The following is a 22512-nucleotide window of genomic DNA, read 5'->3' as shown; positions in this document are numbered from 1 at the left end:
TGTACAGAACCGGTAGGTTAATTGGCTTCTGGGAAAGCATGTCTGTGTTTGTGTCTGCTGGGCAACGTGCTGGCGTCCCGTCCAGAGTGTATCCTGCCTTGTGCCTGTTGTTGCTGGGATAGGCTCCAGCTCCCCTGCAACCCTGAACTGGATGAAGCAGTTAGAAGATTAATGGATGGATGGACTGATGGATGGAGGCATACAGTTTCTGCTCCCCCTAGGGTCCCCATAAGAACTGGCTTCTGTGTCACTGAATGGAGAACAATATGTTTTAGGATTAAGGGTAATCAAATTCTTTTAAAGAATAATTTGCACTGTGCTTCATGTGTGCTAATATTTATATGTGCTAATCTTCTTGCAAATGTTATGAAACCTGGCCACTATTGGACAAGCTCATGAAAGGCATTCTAAGAGTTTGCTGTTGTGGTTGTTGATGATGTTGTTGAAATGCAAGAGTGAGGTCTGGTATTGTGTCTTTAAATTTCTGATGGCATAAGAATGTGAGAATAGATGGAGAACTAGATGGGAAATGCTGTGATGTCCTCACAGAAGAGACACTATCAGGCCTCCACATCACATGTAAATATTTCTTTTTTGGTTGCCTTGCCATTCAGCACTGTACTGTATCCACAGCAAGGAAACTAGTGATTATCTGTTTAGATCTGGTTCCAAAAATTTCAATCAGTCCAAAATTAGTACAAGCTGGCTGTGGCCAACCCATCCAGTCACACTCTGTCTCCTAAATCATGCCTAATCTAAGTCATGCATACAGTATAGCCTGGGTACTGGCTATCAATTTATCAGTTAGAGCTTGAAAGCTGAATGTTTTCAGGCATTAGTTCATATAAATAAAAAGGATTACCCATTCATATTGAGTAGGAATTTTCTATTTTCTATATTGTTCAGGAAATAGAGCAGATAAAAGCCCCTCTCATTGATATTCATCCAGATTTTCAGTCTGGGCCCTGCTGCCTGGGAGGCACAGTCTTGCTGTGAGCTGCATGGATGTCTGTAGGATGGGATTAATTTCATTTTCCTTCTCTAGCCAAATGGGAGAAGCCTTAAAAATGGTAGGAAAAAAATGAATGGCACACAATGGGGAAATCTTTCTCATGTAACTACATTCACTCTTTCTGAGATACACATCCAGATTAAATTCTAAGTACATAAAACAGAAGAAATGCTACACAAAGCAGCAGAGCTTCTTTGTGTAGCTGTTTTGGTTGCTGCTAGCTAATCGATCTGGTGTATCATTAAACTATTCCTTGACTCCCAGACTTCCAGTGTGTTCCAAACTTCCAAATCCCTTCTTGTAAAGAAGGGCCTTCTGTTCACAATTTTAAATGATCTTTTAACACACTGTAGTTTTCACTTGTGTCCTCTGGTTCATGTTATACTGTTGATTCTGAAGAAATTCACTAGTTTGTCTTCGTCAATGCAAAAATTAATATTTTAAGTGGGTCTTTTCTCAGTCTTCTCTGTTCAAGCTTAAAATGGTACAATTCTGTCTGTTATTCTGCTATTCACAGAGTGTTTCTGGAAAAAACAACTTTTCTATCACGATGACCCCAATTGTTCACAATAGTACTGTACTGACCATATTACTGTATTTTATCATTTAAACATAATATTCTTTGATTTTAATTTTACACTATTTAGATATCAAAACATTTTGTTTGTTAAACTTTCTCCTGTTTTGTATTATCTATGACTTTCACTACAATTTAGAATCCATATCATTTGAAAACAACTAAGAATAATGATGGTTATGGTGCTAATGAAGCTCACTGTGGTACTCCACTAATGACATCACTATAGTCTGAACATTCAGCCCTTAAATGTATTCTCTGTTTTCTTTCCAAATGCATACATTACTTTGAAAGTCTAATGTCTGTAATTTGAGAATCTATCTTTTATGAGGGAATATATCAAAAGCCTTCTAAAAATCTAAGTATCGTATGTCATATGTTCTTTTAATTCATTACAGCTGTTTCTAATCAATGATAATTCCTTTTCGTAGGTGGTTGGCTGTTTGGATGGATGGATAAGGTCTGTTTCACAATAGTAGAAAGCAGAACCATCTATACCGATCTCTCACATTGTGAAATGCCCAAAGATAATTAATATTCACTTACATACTGTATAATTCATAACACCTGCTTGCTCATACAAAACACTGTAACTGAAGTGTTTTCCATGTAGGTAAATAGTAGTTATCTTTGAATTTCAATTATGCTGTAGATAGATTGCACAAAAAGCAACCAAGCAATTGTTTATTAAATGTCTACAATTTATCACATTACATCAGACTACAAACGTGATATACAGATATACAGTACATGATATTCAGTACAGTAGATGTAGAGTAACTAATTATTGGGCAATTACTAGCAAAATCTTTTGCTTTGGTTTTAACAAAAAATAACTTATCTGACTTATTGCTTGAAATGCAATCTATATTTTGTTTTTCTGGTATTTCCATTAATTTAACAGTATTAGCAGTGCTTTTGAAGTTTTAACCTACATAGTGAATTGTTATCCTTCTCACTAAAAAAAAGCACAATCCCGAAACAATACCTAACTAAATTTTTAAATATTAATATGTATATACATTGAGTGAAATAAAGGCTTCACTGAGAAGAAGGTGGCTCTTGTATTTGTTATCAAAGGTTAGCAGAACATATTGGACCACCCAAATGGAGGGTGGCTAGTGGAGTTTCCTGTGTAATCGTAGGTCTTTTGTTCAGCTCTTAGGGAGATGTCTGTCGAGTTTAAAATCATTACACTGCGACTCGCTCACCGCCTGTCTGAAAGGATGGTAATTCCCACTTGGTTTTTAGAAACTATCACCATGGAAACCTGAGTTTGCAATGCGTTCCTATAGATCCTGCTGGATAGGGCACAGCAAGCAGTGCGCATCTGTGACAGCACTGCAAATGAAAAACTGCCGTTTCTCTGTACCAGTGAACAGTGTAGGTATTTCGCAGGGTATTCATGAAACATTTTAAAATGATTCTGTTTAATTAAATGCTATGTTAATGCTAATAAATTATTGTATATAACTTAATTATCGATGGCTCTGACAAAAAAATCCTTCAACTGAAACTAAATGATGGGTCTAGTTAGTATTAATTGTTTACTTTTGGTGTGTTCCATTTCATTTATTTCTTAAACAACTCAACAAGTCTGTTCTTGGAGGAAAAAAGGCTTCAGTTGCGTGACTTCAGTTGTGGTCAGCAGAATTGGTCAATTGACATGATATTAATGAATCAAAGTGTATCCAAACTCCTAATTATTGAAATTCAATTTCATTAGTGTAATCCACCACTGATACATGCCTGTGAAAGTATTGTCTATGAAAGGAAAATAGAATACACAAATATGCACATATTCGTACTACCTCGTCAAGGAGAGGATATGTGCTTCAAAGAGAATGTATTCATGATTTATAACATAGCATGAACAACAAAGAAAAAAATAATATATGTCTGCTTTTAATAGAACCAAATAAATTATCATCCTAAGCTACACTGTACAATTGCAAAAGATTTCTGACTTGATGGGCAAAAAAGAGCTATCCCCATTTTGATAATCAAAGTAGTATGGAATTGATTGAGGAGACGCAGAATAAGTAGCAGGCATATTTTACTAGTAGCCACAACAATGGAGAGAAGAAACTATTAAAAAAAAACCTCCCCCACTCTTCTTCCTTACTCTTTCCCAACACACACAAGCTAACTGCTCTTGAATAATGTGGAGTGACATGATTGAAAGTAACTGTGTGATTTATTACACAACAAAAAAGAGAGAATGCTGGATTCTAATTTGTCAGCCCAGGATTGGACCTATCGCATTATCCTGGCCTAACACAGTGAGCCTAAAATATTAGCTCCAAATACAGTGCCTGACATCTTCGTACCTCCCCAGATGTGTGAAAGGAACTATTTCAGTTTTCCAATTTTCTTACCTCATTTTTTAAAAAAGAAAAAACTGCATGCCTTTTAGTGAAACCAGACTTCGTTTAACAGAAATACTGCACTCCAGGTTGTGATATGCTGAGAAAATGTCACTTCTGGTGTGTTGTATGCTCTTGGGTTGCAGCCTTCTGTCATACCATCCAAAGCCTGATGTTATCCTATCATAACACATACTCTGTCATGGATTATTCCTTTATTGCATTGTGGCCATATACACTATGTACTGTATGATTCCTGCTATGTATTATACCTCCTTACAGAATAGGCAGGACAAGACTAATACCTAACTAAAACATCAATTCCTGTATTAGAAATTGTAGTAATTATTCTAAATAAGTGCATTGCACAATTTTAACATACCATGCCTTTGTTTAAATATTACCCTTTTAACTACTGTATATATAACTACTGTACACTGTATATATCTTAACATCAGATTTTTGTTGTCTAACTTTTCTAGAAGATATATCAACAAACATACATAAGGTACAAACTGTAAGACCTTTTCTTGAATACACTGTTCAGGTTAAACACCTCACAATGTCATTTACAGTTTATGTCTTTGTTACTGTACATGCATGTAACACTCTGAAATTGTCTACGTCAAAAATCATCTGCCCATATTATTTTTCCCCAAGTTTGATTTCTGTCTAACTATTTTTTATATTCCCTTTGGGACTTCTGTATTGGTTTGGTAATCCTCCTGTTTTGGTGTAATCTGTAAACCTAATTTGTGTTCTAAACTGAACACAAAGTCTAGATTATTGATTTAAATGAGGAAGAGCAGTGGACCTAATCCAAGTCCCTGTGGTACTCTTACTCTACATTCTTACATTGTCTCTTATCTGTAATATTTGTTTACTGTACACTAAACAGTTCTTAGTCCAAATATGTGAATTTCCCTGTGTCCTATAGTCTGCAATTAATTGTTTTGATGACAAACTTTATTAAAAGCCCCTACATACCGAATTGTATGCCCTGTGTTACCACTGTTTCTTGTCCCAAAACATGATGATATTAGTTAAACAAGACCTACTTTTTGTAAACATATATCCTAACTAAACCTAAGAATATATTAAATAAAAACGGCCAACAAAAAAGTTTGAATGTACCGTCAGAATGTACCCTAGAGGGCGCTCCACCGTTTCTGTCCTATTCCTAGTTTCTCTGCTTCCTGCTGCTTCGCATAGGGTCTTCTCGTTCCGCTGGATTCTCCACAGTTAACCTCCGGCTTCTGTGACAGTCAGAATGTAAATTTAAATCAAGGGATGTTATTTTAAAATTGTATAATGCACTGGTAAGGCATCCTTTGGAATATTGTATACAATTTTGCTAACCGTGTTGATAAAGATATTGCTGCTCTGGAATCAGTCCAGAAAAGAGCAACCAGATGATTGGCCTTAAAGGGACGTTTTTCTTTGACACGCTGAAAGAACTGGCTGAAATGCCCAAAATCCTGAAAGACACTGACAAAGTCAACTCAACAGACTTTTTGAGAAGCATGAATAAAACAGGAATCAGAGAACACAAATGAAAAATATAGGAAGGGAAACATTTTTTTTTATGAAAAGGATTATGGATGTTTGAAACAAGTTACCCAGACATGCTGTTGAAACCGATACCTTGACTTCCTTCAAGAAACAAATGGATGCGATTCAGTGATCAACAAGCTCTTAACAAACCAATTAAAATGAGCTCCATGTAGTTGGCCCCCCTACAGACAGCACAAACGATGAAACCCAACTCATTCATTATTGCTGTGTTTGTGCTGCTTTCGTTTCCAAGATATAGCATCTTGTTTTTTCGGGGTCGTGACGTCACTCAGCCCCGCTACAACGTCTTAGGGGAATCGGACCAGTCTCATTCGTTAGTGCTGCGTTCGTGTCGGTTTGTGCCGTTGAAAGTAACTTCTCAGCTTCTTTCTTTCCCGAGATATACTGTAGCGCCTTCTTTTCTGGGTGTGACGTCACTCAGCCCCCTTACAACATCGTAAGGGAACCCCTTCTTTCGTTTATAATATGTTTTTAAAGCATTGGATTCACCACTTAATCATTTCAGCTTTTACATCAGCAATTAGCAACATGTCAGAGATTTTTGGGGGTTCAATTCTTCTTGTAACACTAACAGAAACAAAACATAATGATTTAAATTCAGAAGTGTGACAAATCCTTTCAGGTTTCACTTGCATGTGTAGAAATATCATAATAACGACAAATAAAGCTTACTAATTTTGTGGTATTCCCTGCGATATAAAACAAAATACGTTTCTCAAATACCTTTACTTTTAAATAAATTTGTGGGGACGTCAACGTAGCATCATAATTACAGAACAGTATTTCTAGTTTGTAAAGTATTTTACGATTTGGAAGAGGAGGTCTTCGCCAGAGATGCAGATAGTAGATCAGAAATCAGTTCAACTGCAAAGGCTGGGGTCAACTGATCAAAAGATCACAATTGAAAGATCTCGAGGTCGTGAACTTGCTGTTTTTGTATGGTGCCGATGGCACAGAGTGATGTCACGGCCAGAAAAAAAAGAAGGCGCTATACTGAAATGTAAAACATCCACCCCCACCTGACCAGACAGACTCGGAAAACAAATTGCATCCATTGTTTTCATCACATCCAGTAATTTAAGTACAGAGTTAGTTGGTACCTGTAAACGTCCTTGTAGATAGTCACGCGATTACCCAATAAAACAGGGCACTATATCTCGGAAACAAAAGCAGCAAAAACGCTACTTTCAACGGCACAAACCGGCACAAACGCAGAACTAACAATTGCGGTGGGATTCATCGTTTGTGCTGTTTCTTAGGTAGGAGGGGAATTCATGGAGCTGAACAAGCAAACATGTCCTAGGTCATTACATTGCATACTGCAAAAGAAACGACTTCACCTGGGAGAAATTTGACGATCTAACGAAGGCAGTCATATCTGTGTTTTCAGAGGTCAAGGTGTGCCCTCACGCTGTATTCTACACCGAGGACTGACCAGAAACACAAAGATAAAAGGATTCATGTTTGCGCATAAGACCCCTGTAAATACAAACACGTGGATAATGGATAGTTTTTCAAAGAACCTAGATAATATATGATCCCTTCTGTGAAAATACAAATATTTTCCAATATTGCCGCGGTCTGCATGTGTGAGATGGTAGACTCTTGTTTCTCGGATGTGTTATGAACTGTGAACACTTTGTACATAGTGCCCCTTTAAAAAACGTCCTGAAGTCCTGGTTCATTTTCACGTTGGCGAATGTGCTTTGCATAAAAAAGAGTAACAATGGTTCAGAAAGTTTCAAATTCACTTTTTAAATACATGGCTTGACAGACAGGGGTCACTGGAGGTCAAAGTCACCGTGCGTGGTCACATGATCACCGGGAAAACAAGGCGCTATATCTCGGGAACGAAAGCAGCACAAACTCTACTTTCAACAGCACAAACCAGCACAAACGTAGCACTAACGAATGAGGTGGGTTTCATGGTTTGTGCTGTCTGTAGGGGGTCAACTTCACGGAGTTAAATGAGCTGAATTCCCTCTCATTTGTCACAATTTAAATGTTCTAAATCCTGGTTCACTATCCCGTATAATATACAGTTACTTTTTTCCATATAGCTGATTCTGTGGTTTAGTTCTAAATACTGTTTCTATAAACCTGCATGTGGTAGAAGTCAGATTTATTGGTCTATAATGTTTTATTTTGTCACCCTTCTTATGGATAGGTGCTACTCTACATTAGCAATTGCCTAGTCCATGTGTACTATGCCTGTATTGAGTGACTGATGGAAAAGTTGTGTTAGTGGTCTATTAATAACATTTCTTGTTGTTATTTGTTGTTGTACAATTGGTCATTCTTACAGGACTTGGAGTTGTGTTTATGAAATACTTCTGCATCTTCTATACTAACAGTATTTAAAACATTGCCTTGTCCTTCAGCAGCCTGAGGCATTTTGTTGATTTCTCCCTTGGCTAAACACCTGAGTGAAATATTTATTTAAAACATCATCCATTTCCCTTTAATCTCTTGGTGTTTTCCATTATTATCACAAATACATTTTATTCTGTCCGGTACTGTTCTTTTTTGGCTTTTATACTATACTAAAAACACGTATTCTTTTTTTTAACCTGTAGTGCAATATTCTATTAGAATATTCTGATTTAGTTCTATCTGTAATCCATTATACAATGTTGAATTTTAAGTTAAGTTCCTGTGCCTGAATACAACACTCTTTTAGATGTGTACATCACATGTCAGCTAGTTTACAAGATATACCTCCCCATCTTTCAACTTTCCTATATCAGGGAAACTCTTTGTATCCTGCAACCACCACCTTCACCCTCCATTAGCTCTGTTTTGGTGTTTTCAATTACATCATAGTAATTAGTAAGTATTATAAGTGCTCAGACAACAACTATGAGTAACCTGTTTCTCTGTAATTGAACCATATCTTCGGTGAGAAATAAGTAATATAATTTATACAACTGGATTGTGAAAACATATACAGCCACAGTGAGATAGAAGTTCTGTAGAATAAAGTAATGACGCTTGAGGAAAGTGTAAGCTGAAACAACATTCAATTTGTTAGTTTACCATGGGGATCTGAGGATAAGAACCTAATTTGATTCCTGAATGTAAATTTCTAGGTGGATCCTAAGCCTAGTTTGTGCATTGAGAGTGGGCACGATGTATATTGAGGTCACTCTTCTAAAGGCTGCAACAAGCCCAGGGATTTTTTTTTTTAATTTGCCCTGTACACAGACAAGCAGCCTTTTTTAAGGAAAGCTGGCAGTCAGGCTCTGCTCATTCAGTGGAAGGACGCATGGTGTGTTTCTACGAGGATTATAGTACAACACCAGCCCAGCAGAGACACACCTTTGCAGGACTGAGGAGAACACTGTGGAAGGCAGGGGTCCAGCCCTTCCTTCTATACCCTGTGGTGCTTAAGGTCTTCCAAGCTGGTGGACACATCTGTTCACCTTGGCACAGACAGCAGAGGTGTTTGCCAGATCTGAAGGAATAAGGGATCTAAGCTCAAATGGAGTATATTCAAGGAAAACGTCTCTTTTTTTCTTATTTCTTTTCTCTTTTAACTTTCAAGTGTTCTAATATTATTCATTTTTTGGATTGCAGTAAGGGTGTGTCTATACTGGTTTTGAGTTACACTGAGCTCTTATACCAACTTTAACCTGTATCTCTTCTTTTTATCCTTTGACTTTATCTCTCACCCAATATGGCATCTCCCTTATTCATTTTTGTTCTACTACTATTGTTTGTATTAAATTACTTAGCTTTCTTACAGGAGGGGCTATTCTGATAATTGTTCACTGGAATGTGTTTTGGTTTTTGGCTTTTCATGGGGGAATCAGGGTTTTTACAAAGAGAGGAGCAAGAGAAAAGGGTCTCAACAGCAGTCCTGTCATCTAATGTTTGTTTTTTTTTGGTGGGAGAGACTTTAATTTTAGTTTTTAATTCTGGGGGGATTGGGATCAATCATACTCTGAAAATATATATTATTAGGCAGTTCACGTCTGTAATTCTGTGTAGTATATAATCCTATTACATACTCCTTATTTATTTTAGTTGAAAATCCCGAATTGACATTGGGTTTGGGCTCTGATATGCATCACTAATGTATATGTTTTGTCAGGGAGCATATCCGGGCTGCATTCAGTTCTGTTGTCTGTCTAGATTTGCTAAGAAGGAAAAATATAGATATTGACATGATACAGGAATCTCATTTGAAGCACAAAAGCATTGGTAGATTTCCTAAGGATTACTACTGCATATGGCAGCCACTTTTCTGCAAGAAACAAAACACAAATGGTTTTAGTTGTATTGTGAAGGAATTGTTGACATTTTACATTGGTGTCAATGATGATAAACTAGTGATATTTGAAAACAAGGATTTGAGGAAAACAAATAGCTTCTGTTTCAGTTCATACCCCTGTTACATTCAGACTAGACTTCTTAACCTTCAGTCCTTAACCCTGTTGGAAATGAGTGACTTTCAAATTATTCTGGGTGCCGATATGAATACTGTTACAAATCATATATTCAACAGAAATTGAAAAAGATTGAAGTTCAGGGGCAGAAATTGTATGTCTGTCCTGGATGTTTTAGTTGCATGGTATGTCTTAAGACAAAAAATTAGCTGTTTTTCAGACATAAATCCTACTCCAAAAATAAATATATTTTTCCTGCCAAAATCTTCTTTCTGTGGCACACAATACAAAAATGCTACCCAAGTCAATATCAGATCATATCTCAACAATTAATGCGATTTAATCTTTACTAATAAATCTTAGCATGCCCCCTGCTGGTGTTTTAACACGACGCCACACCAGCATGAGGTGTTTTGTTTACAATTTCAAAGTAAATTAGAAAAATCTCTTGATTTTAGCTGTGGCTCTATTGACAACCTCCACATTTTATAGGATACAGTCAAAGCCTTCATTTAAGAAACTTCTGCTGCATGTGCCTCACAATTGCTTACGTTTGGTCTAAATAAAGTTACTCATCTGAAAACAGCTAGTGTTCCTTGGGTGTGCTCAACAGCTGTTTTTTTCTGCATCTGCTACACAGGTAATTAACCTTCATAGAAAATTATTTTCTACCATCATCTTATTCACCATTTACTGTGCTTAGTTCTACAGAAAAATATTATTTTAATGACAGTTGACCCAGCTGCTTACTAGCTTTGAGAATCAATGGTCATAAAACATTTTTCAGATATTTATACCATTAGAAATTATTAGCAGATCACATACAGATCCCCAGATTTCACTTGTTTTATTCTATATTAGAAAAGCTTGGAAGCTCAGTTTGATCAAGGAAAATGTAAGATGTTTATTTAATAATTGACTCACTGTCTCACTCGATACTTTACTCACTCGAAAAGACAGCTGTGCTAGAATTATCTTATATTACAGTCTGAGATAAAGAAGGTTTTTAGTCCCTAAAAAGCTTTTAGTCCTAATTAGGTCCTCTTTTGGATGATTTGACTGTGACAAATAGGGGGTTAAGTAAATAGAGAATTACAAAAAATTACAAAAAAAACCAAGCAGGTTAATCAGTAATTAAATAATTATATCCCCCAATTTGTAAAGATATGCCAAGGATATACCCAAGCAGTTGGTATAATTAGAGGCACTTGAGTTCTTTGTTCTCTGGCACAGCTTTGGGAAAAGAGTAATAAATCAGCCACAGTGGGTTCAATCATTATTTATTAATAGGGACAATAACACACAACATAAAATGCAACATACAGGCTACTCTATTGACAAACTAGGCATCTCGCATGCCTACTTCATGGGCAATCAGAAAAGCCCCTTAATGCTATCAAGTATTAAAATCTTATACTATAAAACAACTACTGTACATAGGCCAACAAGGTTAACCTGCCTTCTAAACTAAACAGAACATGACCTACAGTTAAATCTGGATGCCACAAGTGAATAGGAAACCTACAGTATCTCCCTATTTAAAAAAATGCATCCACTAACCAGGAGAGACTGCTTTTAACCTAGTGATGCTCTATACAGGAAATAAGAGTTTCTTAAAAACAACAGAATGGCAAGCCGTCTTAAAAAGGTTCAGATACTTATCTTGAATCTGGTGTTAAAAGCTTATTGGAACCAGGACCTCCTACCTGGACCTGTCTCTTCTCTCTCTTTGTGCGTCCAGTATCCATCCTTCTGCCTTCTTCCCTTCTGCTCTTTTCTTTTTATTTTGTTTTCCTGAATTGTTGCTGATGCTTAATGATTTACTCAGAAGTTAATTAACTAAACTAATCCAGAGGATTCCATTGATCACTGTGACACCCCACAATTTAGCAAGCCCCTCAATTCCTTTCTTGGTTTAAAGCTTCCAGTAACTGAAAATGTTGATACTACTGTAATTTGATGTTGACCATTGTCTTAGGACACCTCAATAGCTACTCCCAATAACTGTAAAAATTCATAAGGCAATTGCTGAAAGTTATTTTTGGAGGAATGGTAATACTCTGATTATATTTCTGTTATTAAAACAAAGAACAATCCCACACTTTGTGCAAGGTATCAGCCCATATCCCTAATTTGCTAAGTTGCTATCATACCAGCTGGAGGTGTACAGTATATGATCACATCAGATCACTGTAATCACTTAGGTTTTATTAAAGGCTGTCTGGTCCCTGACAATGTTCAACACCTTCTGCATATTATACAAAGGACTAGAGTCATTGTCTCACCCTTTGTCATTCTTTCATTAAATTAACAAGCAGCCAAAGTTCCACCCAATTAACAAATTCTAGAGGCAGTTTTCAAGACTGCCCACTTTTATTCTTATTGTTTGGCTTGACTTTGGCTACCTGCTACTCTTAACCCTGTTATAATTAATAACTCTCTACATTCTATATTGCTTTACTGAGACTATACTCCATATAAATGTCTATATATAACATGTCTTAATCCTTGTCTCATCTGCTGTCTACATTCTGCGATTTATGTTTCTTTATCAGAGTATTATATCAGCATTACTACAATTAAACTATACTTTAGAGAAAATTGGTCTACCCCTGACTGTGTTCGTGGTCAAACACCTAAGATACTGTACATTGTTGCTGAGATGTGCAGCTTGTAGTCAAAATGGTAAACAATGTGTTTTCAGTTCCTTAAGGAATACAGTTCTTTAATTCTCTTCAACTTCAAGTTTGTATCTCCTTATTTATTTTTAGTCTATTAGCCTTTCTCTCACCTAGATCACTGAATATCACAGAGTTCCAATATAGATATAGAAAGACAAGCAACTGCATATTAAACAACTTACTCTACAGTGAAAAATGTCTGCAAGAGGTCTGGTTGATTTTGCCAAACTTTTTTTTTATCTAGTCTTCTCATATACTGTAAATTAAAAGACATGGATTATAAGGGATTTCATTTAGAACTTGTAGACTATGATTTGGACCCATATTTTCTAAGACATGGCATAGAAAAATTTACAAGAGACATTATGTATATTTTCTTATTTTTTGCAATCATCAAATTCTTACAGGCAATCACCATTCTCTTTTTCACTTTGAATTGACAAAGGAATCTTGTACTACGATTGCAACATGCGTTTCTGGGCTCTTCTTTCTTTGTTTGTTTACCTTTTTGCAATGTGTGCCTATGGCGTTGTCTGATGGGAAGCTTGTCTACACAAGCAAATATATCATTTGTTTAATAGCAGGAATAAAACAAAGTGAATGGCTTCTTCTTTGTCTTTTTATTACAGGTTTCTTACAAATCCTCACCAGCACTTACCATTTGTAATACAATTTAAATAATGCAGATGAGAATACTTATTTGAGAAATATTTGGTATGTCACAAATGTTGCCCTCTAAAATCCTCTTGTAGTTGGTGTCTTGGGTAATTGTTACTCCCTTGTGTATGTTATGTCTAGGGGGCACTGTGGAACATTTTTATACATGTCTGGGACATGTCAAGATTTGTTTGGTTTTGGAATCAGGTTTCTTTCTACTTGTCCAATAATCTAAACAGAGATATTGCCCGTTCATGTTTTGTGCTTTTGCTGGATGATGACTCCACATTCCCTCTCCTTGCATCCATGGATCCTGTCCCATTTGATCCATGGTGCAAGTGGGAGGGTGGTTTAATTCTGCTGAACATACAGACAAAGCCATTTTGTGAAACTTTGAAAAGAGTTGGGAATTGGGTAAGGGGGAGGTGGTGTGGGGGGTGATGTTTGTATATGTACTTTTGCACTATGTTGTGTTTAGAAAATAAAAATCATTGTTCTACCAAAAGAGAGTATTATGGAAGTTCTACATGGACACATTTTTTAAACTTTTAATGCAGCCTTTTATCAAGTGACTTTATTCAAATGACTTTTCTGTTTATTTAGATAACATTTTATATTTATATTTTTGCCAATATTATATATTTTGAGTAAGAAAGGTTTGGAATTAATATTATTCCCTGTAATTTATATATAATTTATTGCTTATCATGTAGGACTCCATGACTTTTTTTCAGAATAATTTTTACTGCTTTGTCTTATCACGGCAAAAGCAAATGTATCCTCAAGGACACCAAATGGAACATGGGAATGTGAGTTTGGATAATTTCCTTTAGTCATGACTGCAGGAATAGTCGATGTCCGGCACCATAATTAGGTTATGTATTAAAATTAAACCTTGTGTTATTGTCTTATTTGCAATATTCTAGATTATATGGGGCACCAGTCACGCAATACTAATGTAACGCAACGGGGGCTCAGGCGGGCGCCCTTGCCGCATTAGGTCGGCCCCATCCCGACTCCCACGTCTCTCTGCAGCGACCTAGCCCCGTGAGCTAAAGAGAGATCTCTCTACAGCCCAGTAGCTGTAGTCCTGCTATCACAGGGAAGGGCGGTGACGTCACCTGCTCTGGTACGCCGGCTCTTACACAGTACCTGTCGGCCGTAAGCGTTACACTCTCCCCCGCTTAAATCGCCATCCTCGGCGAAGGGCTATCCCACCCCGCTTCTGACACCAATGTAACGCAACAGGGGCTCAGGCGGGCGCCCTTGCCGCATCAGGTCGGCCCCTTCCCGACTGAGGCTCGAACCCGGGACTCCCGCGTCTCTCTGCAGCGACCTAGCCCCGTGAGCTAAAGAGAGATCTCCTGTGATAGCAGGACTACAGCTACTGGGCTGTAGAGAGATCTCTGGGGCCGACCTAATGCGGCAAGGGCGCCCGCCTGAGCCCCTGTTGCGTTACATTAATAACACTTGGTTTCTCTAAATATTGAAATATGTTAATTTTTTAATATTTTGGTCTTTGAATTTTAAGATTTCCATACAGTAGATGTCATATGGGAGAGGTCTATAGAACAAAATGTGATAGAGTACTTTATAAGACAATAAGCCCATTAAGGAGCAAGGACTGTGCCTGGTTTCCTCCAAAACACAGCCAACAGAACCATTTGCCTGTCGTTTCCTCTGACTCCCACAATACATGCAGCTGAGTTAGTGGCATTTGGAGGACTGATGTACAGTAGTTGTCACTGACAAAAAAATTCAGGTGTGTAGGCACATGGCCAAGGGTAATGTTGCATTGTACTCCATGGGACCCCATATGAATTTATCCCGTCCAGAAGTAGCAATGAAAGCCCTCTAATGACAGCACAGACTCAGGCTGTCAATGTCTGGACTGTAGAACTCAGCCTACGCTCTGAACAAGAACCTTTATTCTATGCGCCACTTCAAAGCCCCAGTGAATAATGTTGTTTATTCTGAAACACACATTGCCAGTTTTAATTGACTTTACATAATACCGCATTTAAATGTATTATGAAAAAGATTTTGGGGAGTGTGACTATATCCTATGGTGTATATTTTTTTAGCTGTTCTGAATTTCTGAGGGTTAATTTTTTTTTATTGCAAAGTCAATATATTCTCTATGTATCAAAATCACCATACTTCTATCCACAAAATTTTGTTTTATATAGCAACACAGAGGATTCTTAGCAATAAATCAAATAAAAGATTCATATAACAATTATTCCTTGCAAGAAACTTCACATCTGTAAAATTATTACGGTTTTGTAACCTTTCTTTCACAACTCTAGATCTGTCACCTTTCTAGTGAACCATAAATATGTATTATTTACTTATCGTATTATTAGGTGCATCATCAAAAGCTAAAAGCTAACGCAGGGGCTGATATAGAATGAACCCTGGTTCCAAATGCAGTCTCCCTCAGTGTGACCTGACAGGGCAAGACCTTGATTTATTTAGAGGGCAATGGAATGGAGCTGGTTGAGTGGCATTTTAATGTGGTTTTGAAATGTTTGGTCACAAACACTATTGATCAGGAACAGACCACCACAGCTCGAAACACATGAGAGCTATACTGCTGTCAGATCAGAATGAGTTTTTCATGTGGGCTCGGATTAATGAAATAATGCAGAGGTGCAGGGTTTAGACTATTAAGTAATCCTGGTTTTAGTGGATTCTGTCTGTATCTATGACTGGAGGGTGAAGGTTGATTCAAGTCTGGACTGCAATGTGTTAAAGCTAGGGTGTTAATTTTGCTCCCTCAACGATATGTAACTGGAATATTAAGAAGCTAAAATATACATTCAATTATGCAAAACATATCAACAGATAACTAATTTCAGATATGCCGTACTTTTTGTTTAAAATTATTTTCAATTAGAAGTTGGCTGTTGCACATTCCTTTATTATACTAAAATAGTATAAAACATTTTCAATCTATCTGACTTGATGCCAAGGAATAGCATATAACAGCAGAATTGTATTTCTATTGACTCATTATTTAGTATGCCAAATACTATTGTCTCATAATATTTCGGTACAATGCTGTATTCAAATTCCTGAATGTGTATCACATACTTGTATATATGAATATGTCCAGCCAGTATGTATTAGTCTAAATTTCAGCACCTATGTCTGCCTTCTACCTTGTTGTTTATTCAAGACCCTGCATACTGCTTACACAAGGCCAGACGTCCCTCTGCGTGAAAGTCTGTGTGACACACAGTTCTGTGTGATTGTGTGTGCCTGTTCACATGTTTTCTCATCTGTGTCAGACTCCGAATTAAGCTGGCTGGACCTGCAGCTAACAGAATTGTTTGACTGGGGACTGCTTTTGGACTTTCAGCTTCGTTCTTCGTGAATTAACGACATTCAGAACCCACATTCAGGGTTCATGTTGCAAGACACCTCCTGTATCTAGGCAATACTTTGAATCAAGCATGTCTGACGAGCACCAAGCCCTCAGCAGCAGGGAGCCTGTATTCAACCACTCCCCCAGCTTGACAGATTCAAGAAAACAGGCTTAGGCTGGATAGGTAGGGGCGACTCCATAAGATGAGCCATGATTGATTGCTACAGGTACAGTGGCTTGGAGAACCTCTTCTTGCCAATCATTGAGTTAACAAATGAGCGCTAGGTACTTGTCTGATTTAGCGATAACAAGGAGCAAATGTAGTGAAGTACTGTAGCAAGAGCCTCAGTGTCCTAATGTTGCAAATCTGGAAAAAATGACTTCCCACCCTTGATCATCAAAACTTTTAGTTTGTGCTTTTTGTCATTGTTGCTCAATTTATGTTCCTTCTGCTGTCTTTAGTTTAAGCTTACAGATTGAAGTTATGTGAGTGAGAAATAATGGTTTCTTGTGGCCACTTAACTTTTAAATAAAAGAGTTTTCCATTTTTTCCATATTCACTATTGAATATGAAGAATTGAAGAAGAAGAAGAAGAAGAATTGAAGACAAATTTCTCTTCTTCTCAGAACACATAGATCATACAGTGAATGTAAGACTTCACTCAAAGAGATAAAGATGTCCAGTATTTTTCTCATGGTAATTTAAATCTAATACTACTTATTAGCTCAAATTAGGACCGATCCTTTTCTGAGTGGGAAGGTATAAACATTTTTTACCACATAAAAATCAGAATCAAGAATATTTCATAGCTGAATGACTTCAAACTAACCGTATGATAAGCATAGCTATAGCACAGACAGACTGCATAGACATGGCTGGTTTCCTTCAAAATATACCCAGTGTTATATGCCTATTTTATTTGTGCATATACAGTATTTATATAACATGTACAGTATATCATATTTAAAAAGGCCATACATATTTTAAATAGGCTCCAGGGAAGTAAAATAATCGTCTAGCAGAATGTTTGTTTTATTTGAGTATTCAAAAGATTTAGGAAAACATGATCAAATGTCTTTTGAAAATACAGATTATCAACATCAAATTTGTCCTGATCTTGGCAGAACAGTCTAAAGAATGCACTTTATTACTTGCAGCTCAGATATACTGCAATTAATTATTTTTTAAATCTCTTCTACTGTGTATGACCCTGGAGTTTTCACTGTTCATTGACTCTGATCTTCCCTCTCACTGCGCATTGCTGTGCACTGAATAATGCCAAAATGTGGAGACAATGCATCTTTGTGAATAAACTATTATACATGTAAAGTATATACAGTATTAGCATTTAATAAGTAAAATGCAGCATGTTTTGAACAAATGCTTACATTTAAATCTCAGAACTTCAATTACATGTGGAGAGTCTTATGTTTATCCACAAAATTATGTAGTTCAAATATGCAATTAATTTCTGAGCATATTATTAGCACATTTCCTTATTTTAATTCTGATTTGTTTAAGGATTAGACATGTTTGATTAAAAAATGTTTACCATAGACGTCTCATCAAAGACCATTATTGGCCGTTTATGCTGCTGTTATTGTAAGTAAATAAAGTCAAATGTAATGTCATCTTTCAGCTGTAAAAATTGTTTTTACAAGATAAGGAATTGACTTGCAATTGACAATTATTTAAAGAAGTACTACATTCATGTAGTCTTTACAGTTTGTACCACCTTATGCAGTCGGTACCACTTGTTTATAGTAAAAGAGGTAAAATCCATAACAGAACCACAGCTCATGCTGGATTCTGTAACATTAAGCAGACTAGAGAGCATGTGACTGCCCCCTGGATGGGATGCCAGTCTATCACAGAGAATACCTCCCAGCCATGCTGGTCCCCACTTATACAGCTGGGTGTACTGGAGCAAATGGGGTAAAATACCTTGCTCAAGGGCAGAACAGCAGTGTCTGCAGTGGGGACATGACCCGACAAGCTGTTATTTATGATGCGAACAGTTCACCGACTACTCTACACCACCCCCGTTTTGTAATGCTTTGGAATTATTTTTCTTAGTTTACAAGAACACCAGTGTAAGAAGCATGATTATTTAATATTTTTAACTAAAAAATCAGTTCTGAATTTGTCTTTGGAGAGTCTGTGTTAAATTATGAAAAGAAAAATGTTTCCAAATGCCATGCAGTTGCAGATACTGGTGCTTTTTGCACTGTGTTACCTTAACTTTTTGTTTAAATCTGTCCCTTTGCTGTTTCATCAGTGGGCTTATTCCCAGCTGCAAATAAGCACTTTCTGTGAAAATAAATTACCTCAAGTTCACATTATAACTATACATAATTGTACATGGAGCTACACACAGCAATTAAAATACAATTGAACAATAGCTAATGATTATGGTATAATTAAAGACCTTTGGTTAAATAAACTTTAATTTCACTTTTAGTATTATAGTTACAAATTAAGCAGTATTGATTGTTAATTATTTAGAAATAACTACATACAGTATCTAAATACAATTGCAAGTACAGTATCTAACACATAAAAAATATTCAGTATGTACTGTACTGTAAGATGGTGACTTCATTTCACATGTACTGGATTTAAAAAAAAACAAAGGAATTCAACTGAAAACAAGAATTTTGCAAACTTCATAGGGCATGGTCATTATAAGCTGAATAGGTGAGGTCACTAACCTCCATATTATTTTTGCATCCCAGTGTCTACGGCTGTCCTTTGGCAAAGAAAAGAAAAACGCAAGACAAACAGTCCCAGGAGCCAGCATCGAAGAGGAAGCCATTTATAGTGAGAATGGACAACTCCTCAGTAGATGAGTGTTACGAGACAGATGGCACAGAGGAGATGGATGAGAAGGAGGAGGAAGAGGAGGAGGAAGACGAGGAAGAGGAAGAAGAGGAAGAAGAGTACTCTGAGGACAACGAGGAGCAAGGCGAGGAGGAGGAAGAGGGACAGGTGGAAAGAGGGGAGGGAGAGGAAGGGGAACAGGAGGAGGAGGAGGAGGAAGAAGAGGATGATGAAGAGGAGGAGGACGAGGAGGACGAGGATGATGAGGACCAGGCTCACGAGCACGGTGAGGACATTTCATATATCTAGCATTCCACTGGACCTCAATTTTTAGGTAGTTTGTATAAGAGATGATATTATTACAATAGCAGCACCAATGTTTGTTTAAATATTGATTTGTCTATTGATTTTCACCCACTGTCCCAGTTTTAAACTTATTTGTTCCATCACTAAAGTGTAGCACCCTCTGACAGGCTAAACTGTATATAAGGTGAATAGTGATATCAGTTCTTTGTAAATTACTGCTGTTATTATTATTAATAATAATGAAGTTAATAATAACGCAATCACTCATTGAGCTGACACTCTCAAACTACCAAAATAAAGTTTAGTACAGGTGATAATGAAAGCCTGACTGGAATTCAAACAGGACACAAGGGTTATCATTCTTACTCAGATGGACTGAACTTTAATGACCACAAGTAGCAATTGACCTGATTTATTTTCTGTTCAGAAGATGTCGCCTACTATAAAGCAGTGTCACCTGCCACAACACTGAGTTGGTTTGGGTTTTATGCTCAAGTATGGGGAGAACCATGTTCATATTCATGGCCCTTGTACAACCTACTGCTCTACTAAAATTCTTCCAGCAGAAACCTGGTATTTCCGAGTATATTCAGTACTGAAAAAGGCAAGATCATGTTTCAAGATAGTATAACCGCTACTATTCAATTACATACAGTAAGCAGTACATTTACTGTAACTTGAGGTGACTCAGGTTACTTATGGTTGACAATACAACAGCCTTCTGTTTATTCACAATTTTCGTCATGGTATGTTACTGAGTTTAATTTGGTGGAATCAGTTGGTAGACCTCACAAATGGCATATTTTTTACACACCAGGCGAGTTGTGTTAAGAATGCAAAATTTCACTTTGACAGCTAAAATCATGTTAATGAATGTAGAAGTCCAGTTTTACTGTATTATTTATACATTACATTTATTGTGGAGGGAGCAGTTTGTTCCATGGTAAAATATCCAATATGGCAAAACTTGTAACTACAAAACAGTAACACATTGAAATGTGTGTGTAAGTAAACATTATTTTGAAGATTTATGCTATTGAATTTATCTAAAATACTCAAAACAATCTTCTGCACAATATTATGGACAAAGTATACTATTGTTGAAAAAAACATAAATTAAGATATCATGATTTTCTTGCACATTTTTTATATTTTCATGTTGGTCTGAAAAAGCATTATATCTCTGAGTATTTAGATTTTGTACAGAAACAGTGCATGCTGAAAAATGTGTCTGACAAAAATGGTAATCAAGGTCACCATACAGTAGGTGCTTTTTCAATAGCATTCTGAGTTTAACATTAAAAGAGTAAACCAGTCATTTCTGTTTAGCACTGTGGAAGAGTCACAGTAAAAAAGTGCTTTTGGGCTATGTTTTACAGTATGTGGCCACAGTGAGCCATAAAAACATACAGGCTTTTAAAAGTATATACCAGCACTCTGCCACAATATACTATGTTCATAGTATTACTTTAATTTAAATTATTTGAACATGTCACTGTCTATTTTCATGTAAGAAAACTAGCCACCTAATCCAAAACATGGCAAAGGATGAAAAAGCAAAAGGCAATTGTGTCAAAGAAATGAATAACAAGTCAGTAATGTGTTTTGTTGCTAAAAACCTATGCTAAGGCATTCTGGGTGAGATGGTGGATGGATTCTTACTGAGATAAAGTCTAGCCAATACAGCTCTGTACAATCTGCAAAAGAGGTCTCAGTAGATTTAATGTTTCGCTTTTACCCATAGCATCCTAAGCAAGGATTTCTTTTAACAACTTCAGTTTGCCAGCCCCTGTTCTCTATCTTTCTTGACAGCAGCTTCAAGACAGATTAACAGTGACGCCCATCAATGTACTGTAATTTATTTATTTCGCATGTACTGTGTTCCCACCAAGGGGCATCAATGGCTTCACTGTCTCTCCCTTAGCTGGATGGGGGCTACATAAGACAGCATCTGTTTCTCCTCAGGACATCTGTAGCACCTCATTTCATCTACTAAGCCAATGTATTTCTGACCTTGACAAAAGGGTCTAGTTGCCCCAATACCTAGGCAATTGTTTTCAAAGACTGTTTCTTTTTTTAAAAAATAAATCTGGTTTCAAGATATACAGTATATCAGTAATATTAATGTATCCTGGCCCAGTATGATGTCAATAAATTGCTGATGAGGTAATATGGCCTTGCATGGTCTCATGGTCATACCCTTAGCTGTTTCTAACAGTTACAGTATGGCCACAGCTCTGTCTGTTCCATCAAGGGCCCGTGGGATTGTGCTACCTGTTTATGAAAAGTACCCACTTGAAGACGGCCAGTCTTGTGCAACACAGTCTTGTGCAAAAACGGTCAAACCCTGAGATAAACATCATGATTCCATTTGTGAGTGCACAGGGCCTGATATTGTTAAAATACAATTTTTGTATTTCTTATAAAATATAGTTTCTTCTTTATGTAACATTTGATTGATCTACCAGACTGTCAATTAATTTGATTAATATTGGTAATTTTTAGAAGAATCATGTTTAGAAATAATGAACAGCAGCAGCCATTTTCTGTGCCATTCTACAGCTCTGTCAGCCTGTTCATAAAACCTTACTAGTCTTTTAATTCCTTTTGTGGTTATTTCAATTTTGTCTTTAAAAAAAGTGTTTCCTGAAGTGGCCTGTTTTTCAGACATTGCATTTTAAAGTTGACAGTTACATTTTAAACTTGACAGCTATAACAAGCTTTTTGTGTCAGAATGTGTTTTGTCGTTTATATCATTA

General features: G+C 36.7%; 1 protein-coding gene across 15 annotated transcripts in view; it reads left to right on the top strand.

Moving 5' to 3' along the window:
* The window catches only part of myt1la (myelin transcription factor 1-like, a), a 163353-nt gene that overhangs the window by 87643 nt on the left and 53198 nt on the right, over positions 1–22512 (top strand). For all 15 annotated transcript variants that reach the window (XM_088626524.1, XM_088626520.1, XM_088626518.1 and 12 more), the window contains one exon: positions 19363–19733. In XM_088626524.1, coding sequence (XP_088482650.1) covers positions 19363–19733 — 371 coding nt within the window. The remainder of the gene's footprint in view (positions 1–19362; positions 19734–22512) is intronic.

This window comes from Lepisosteus platostomus, chromosome 3 (assembly GCF_059453375.1).
Source record: "Lepisosteus platostomus isolate fLepPlt1 chromosome 3, fLepPlt1.hap1, whole genome shotgun sequence".
Taxonomy (NCBI): domain Eukaryota; kingdom Metazoa; phylum Chordata; class Actinopteri; order Semionotiformes; family Lepisosteidae; genus Lepisosteus; species Lepisosteus platostomus.
The sequence above is the reverse complement of the archived record's forward strand: the minus strand, read 5'-3'. Positions and strand labels throughout refer to the sequence as shown.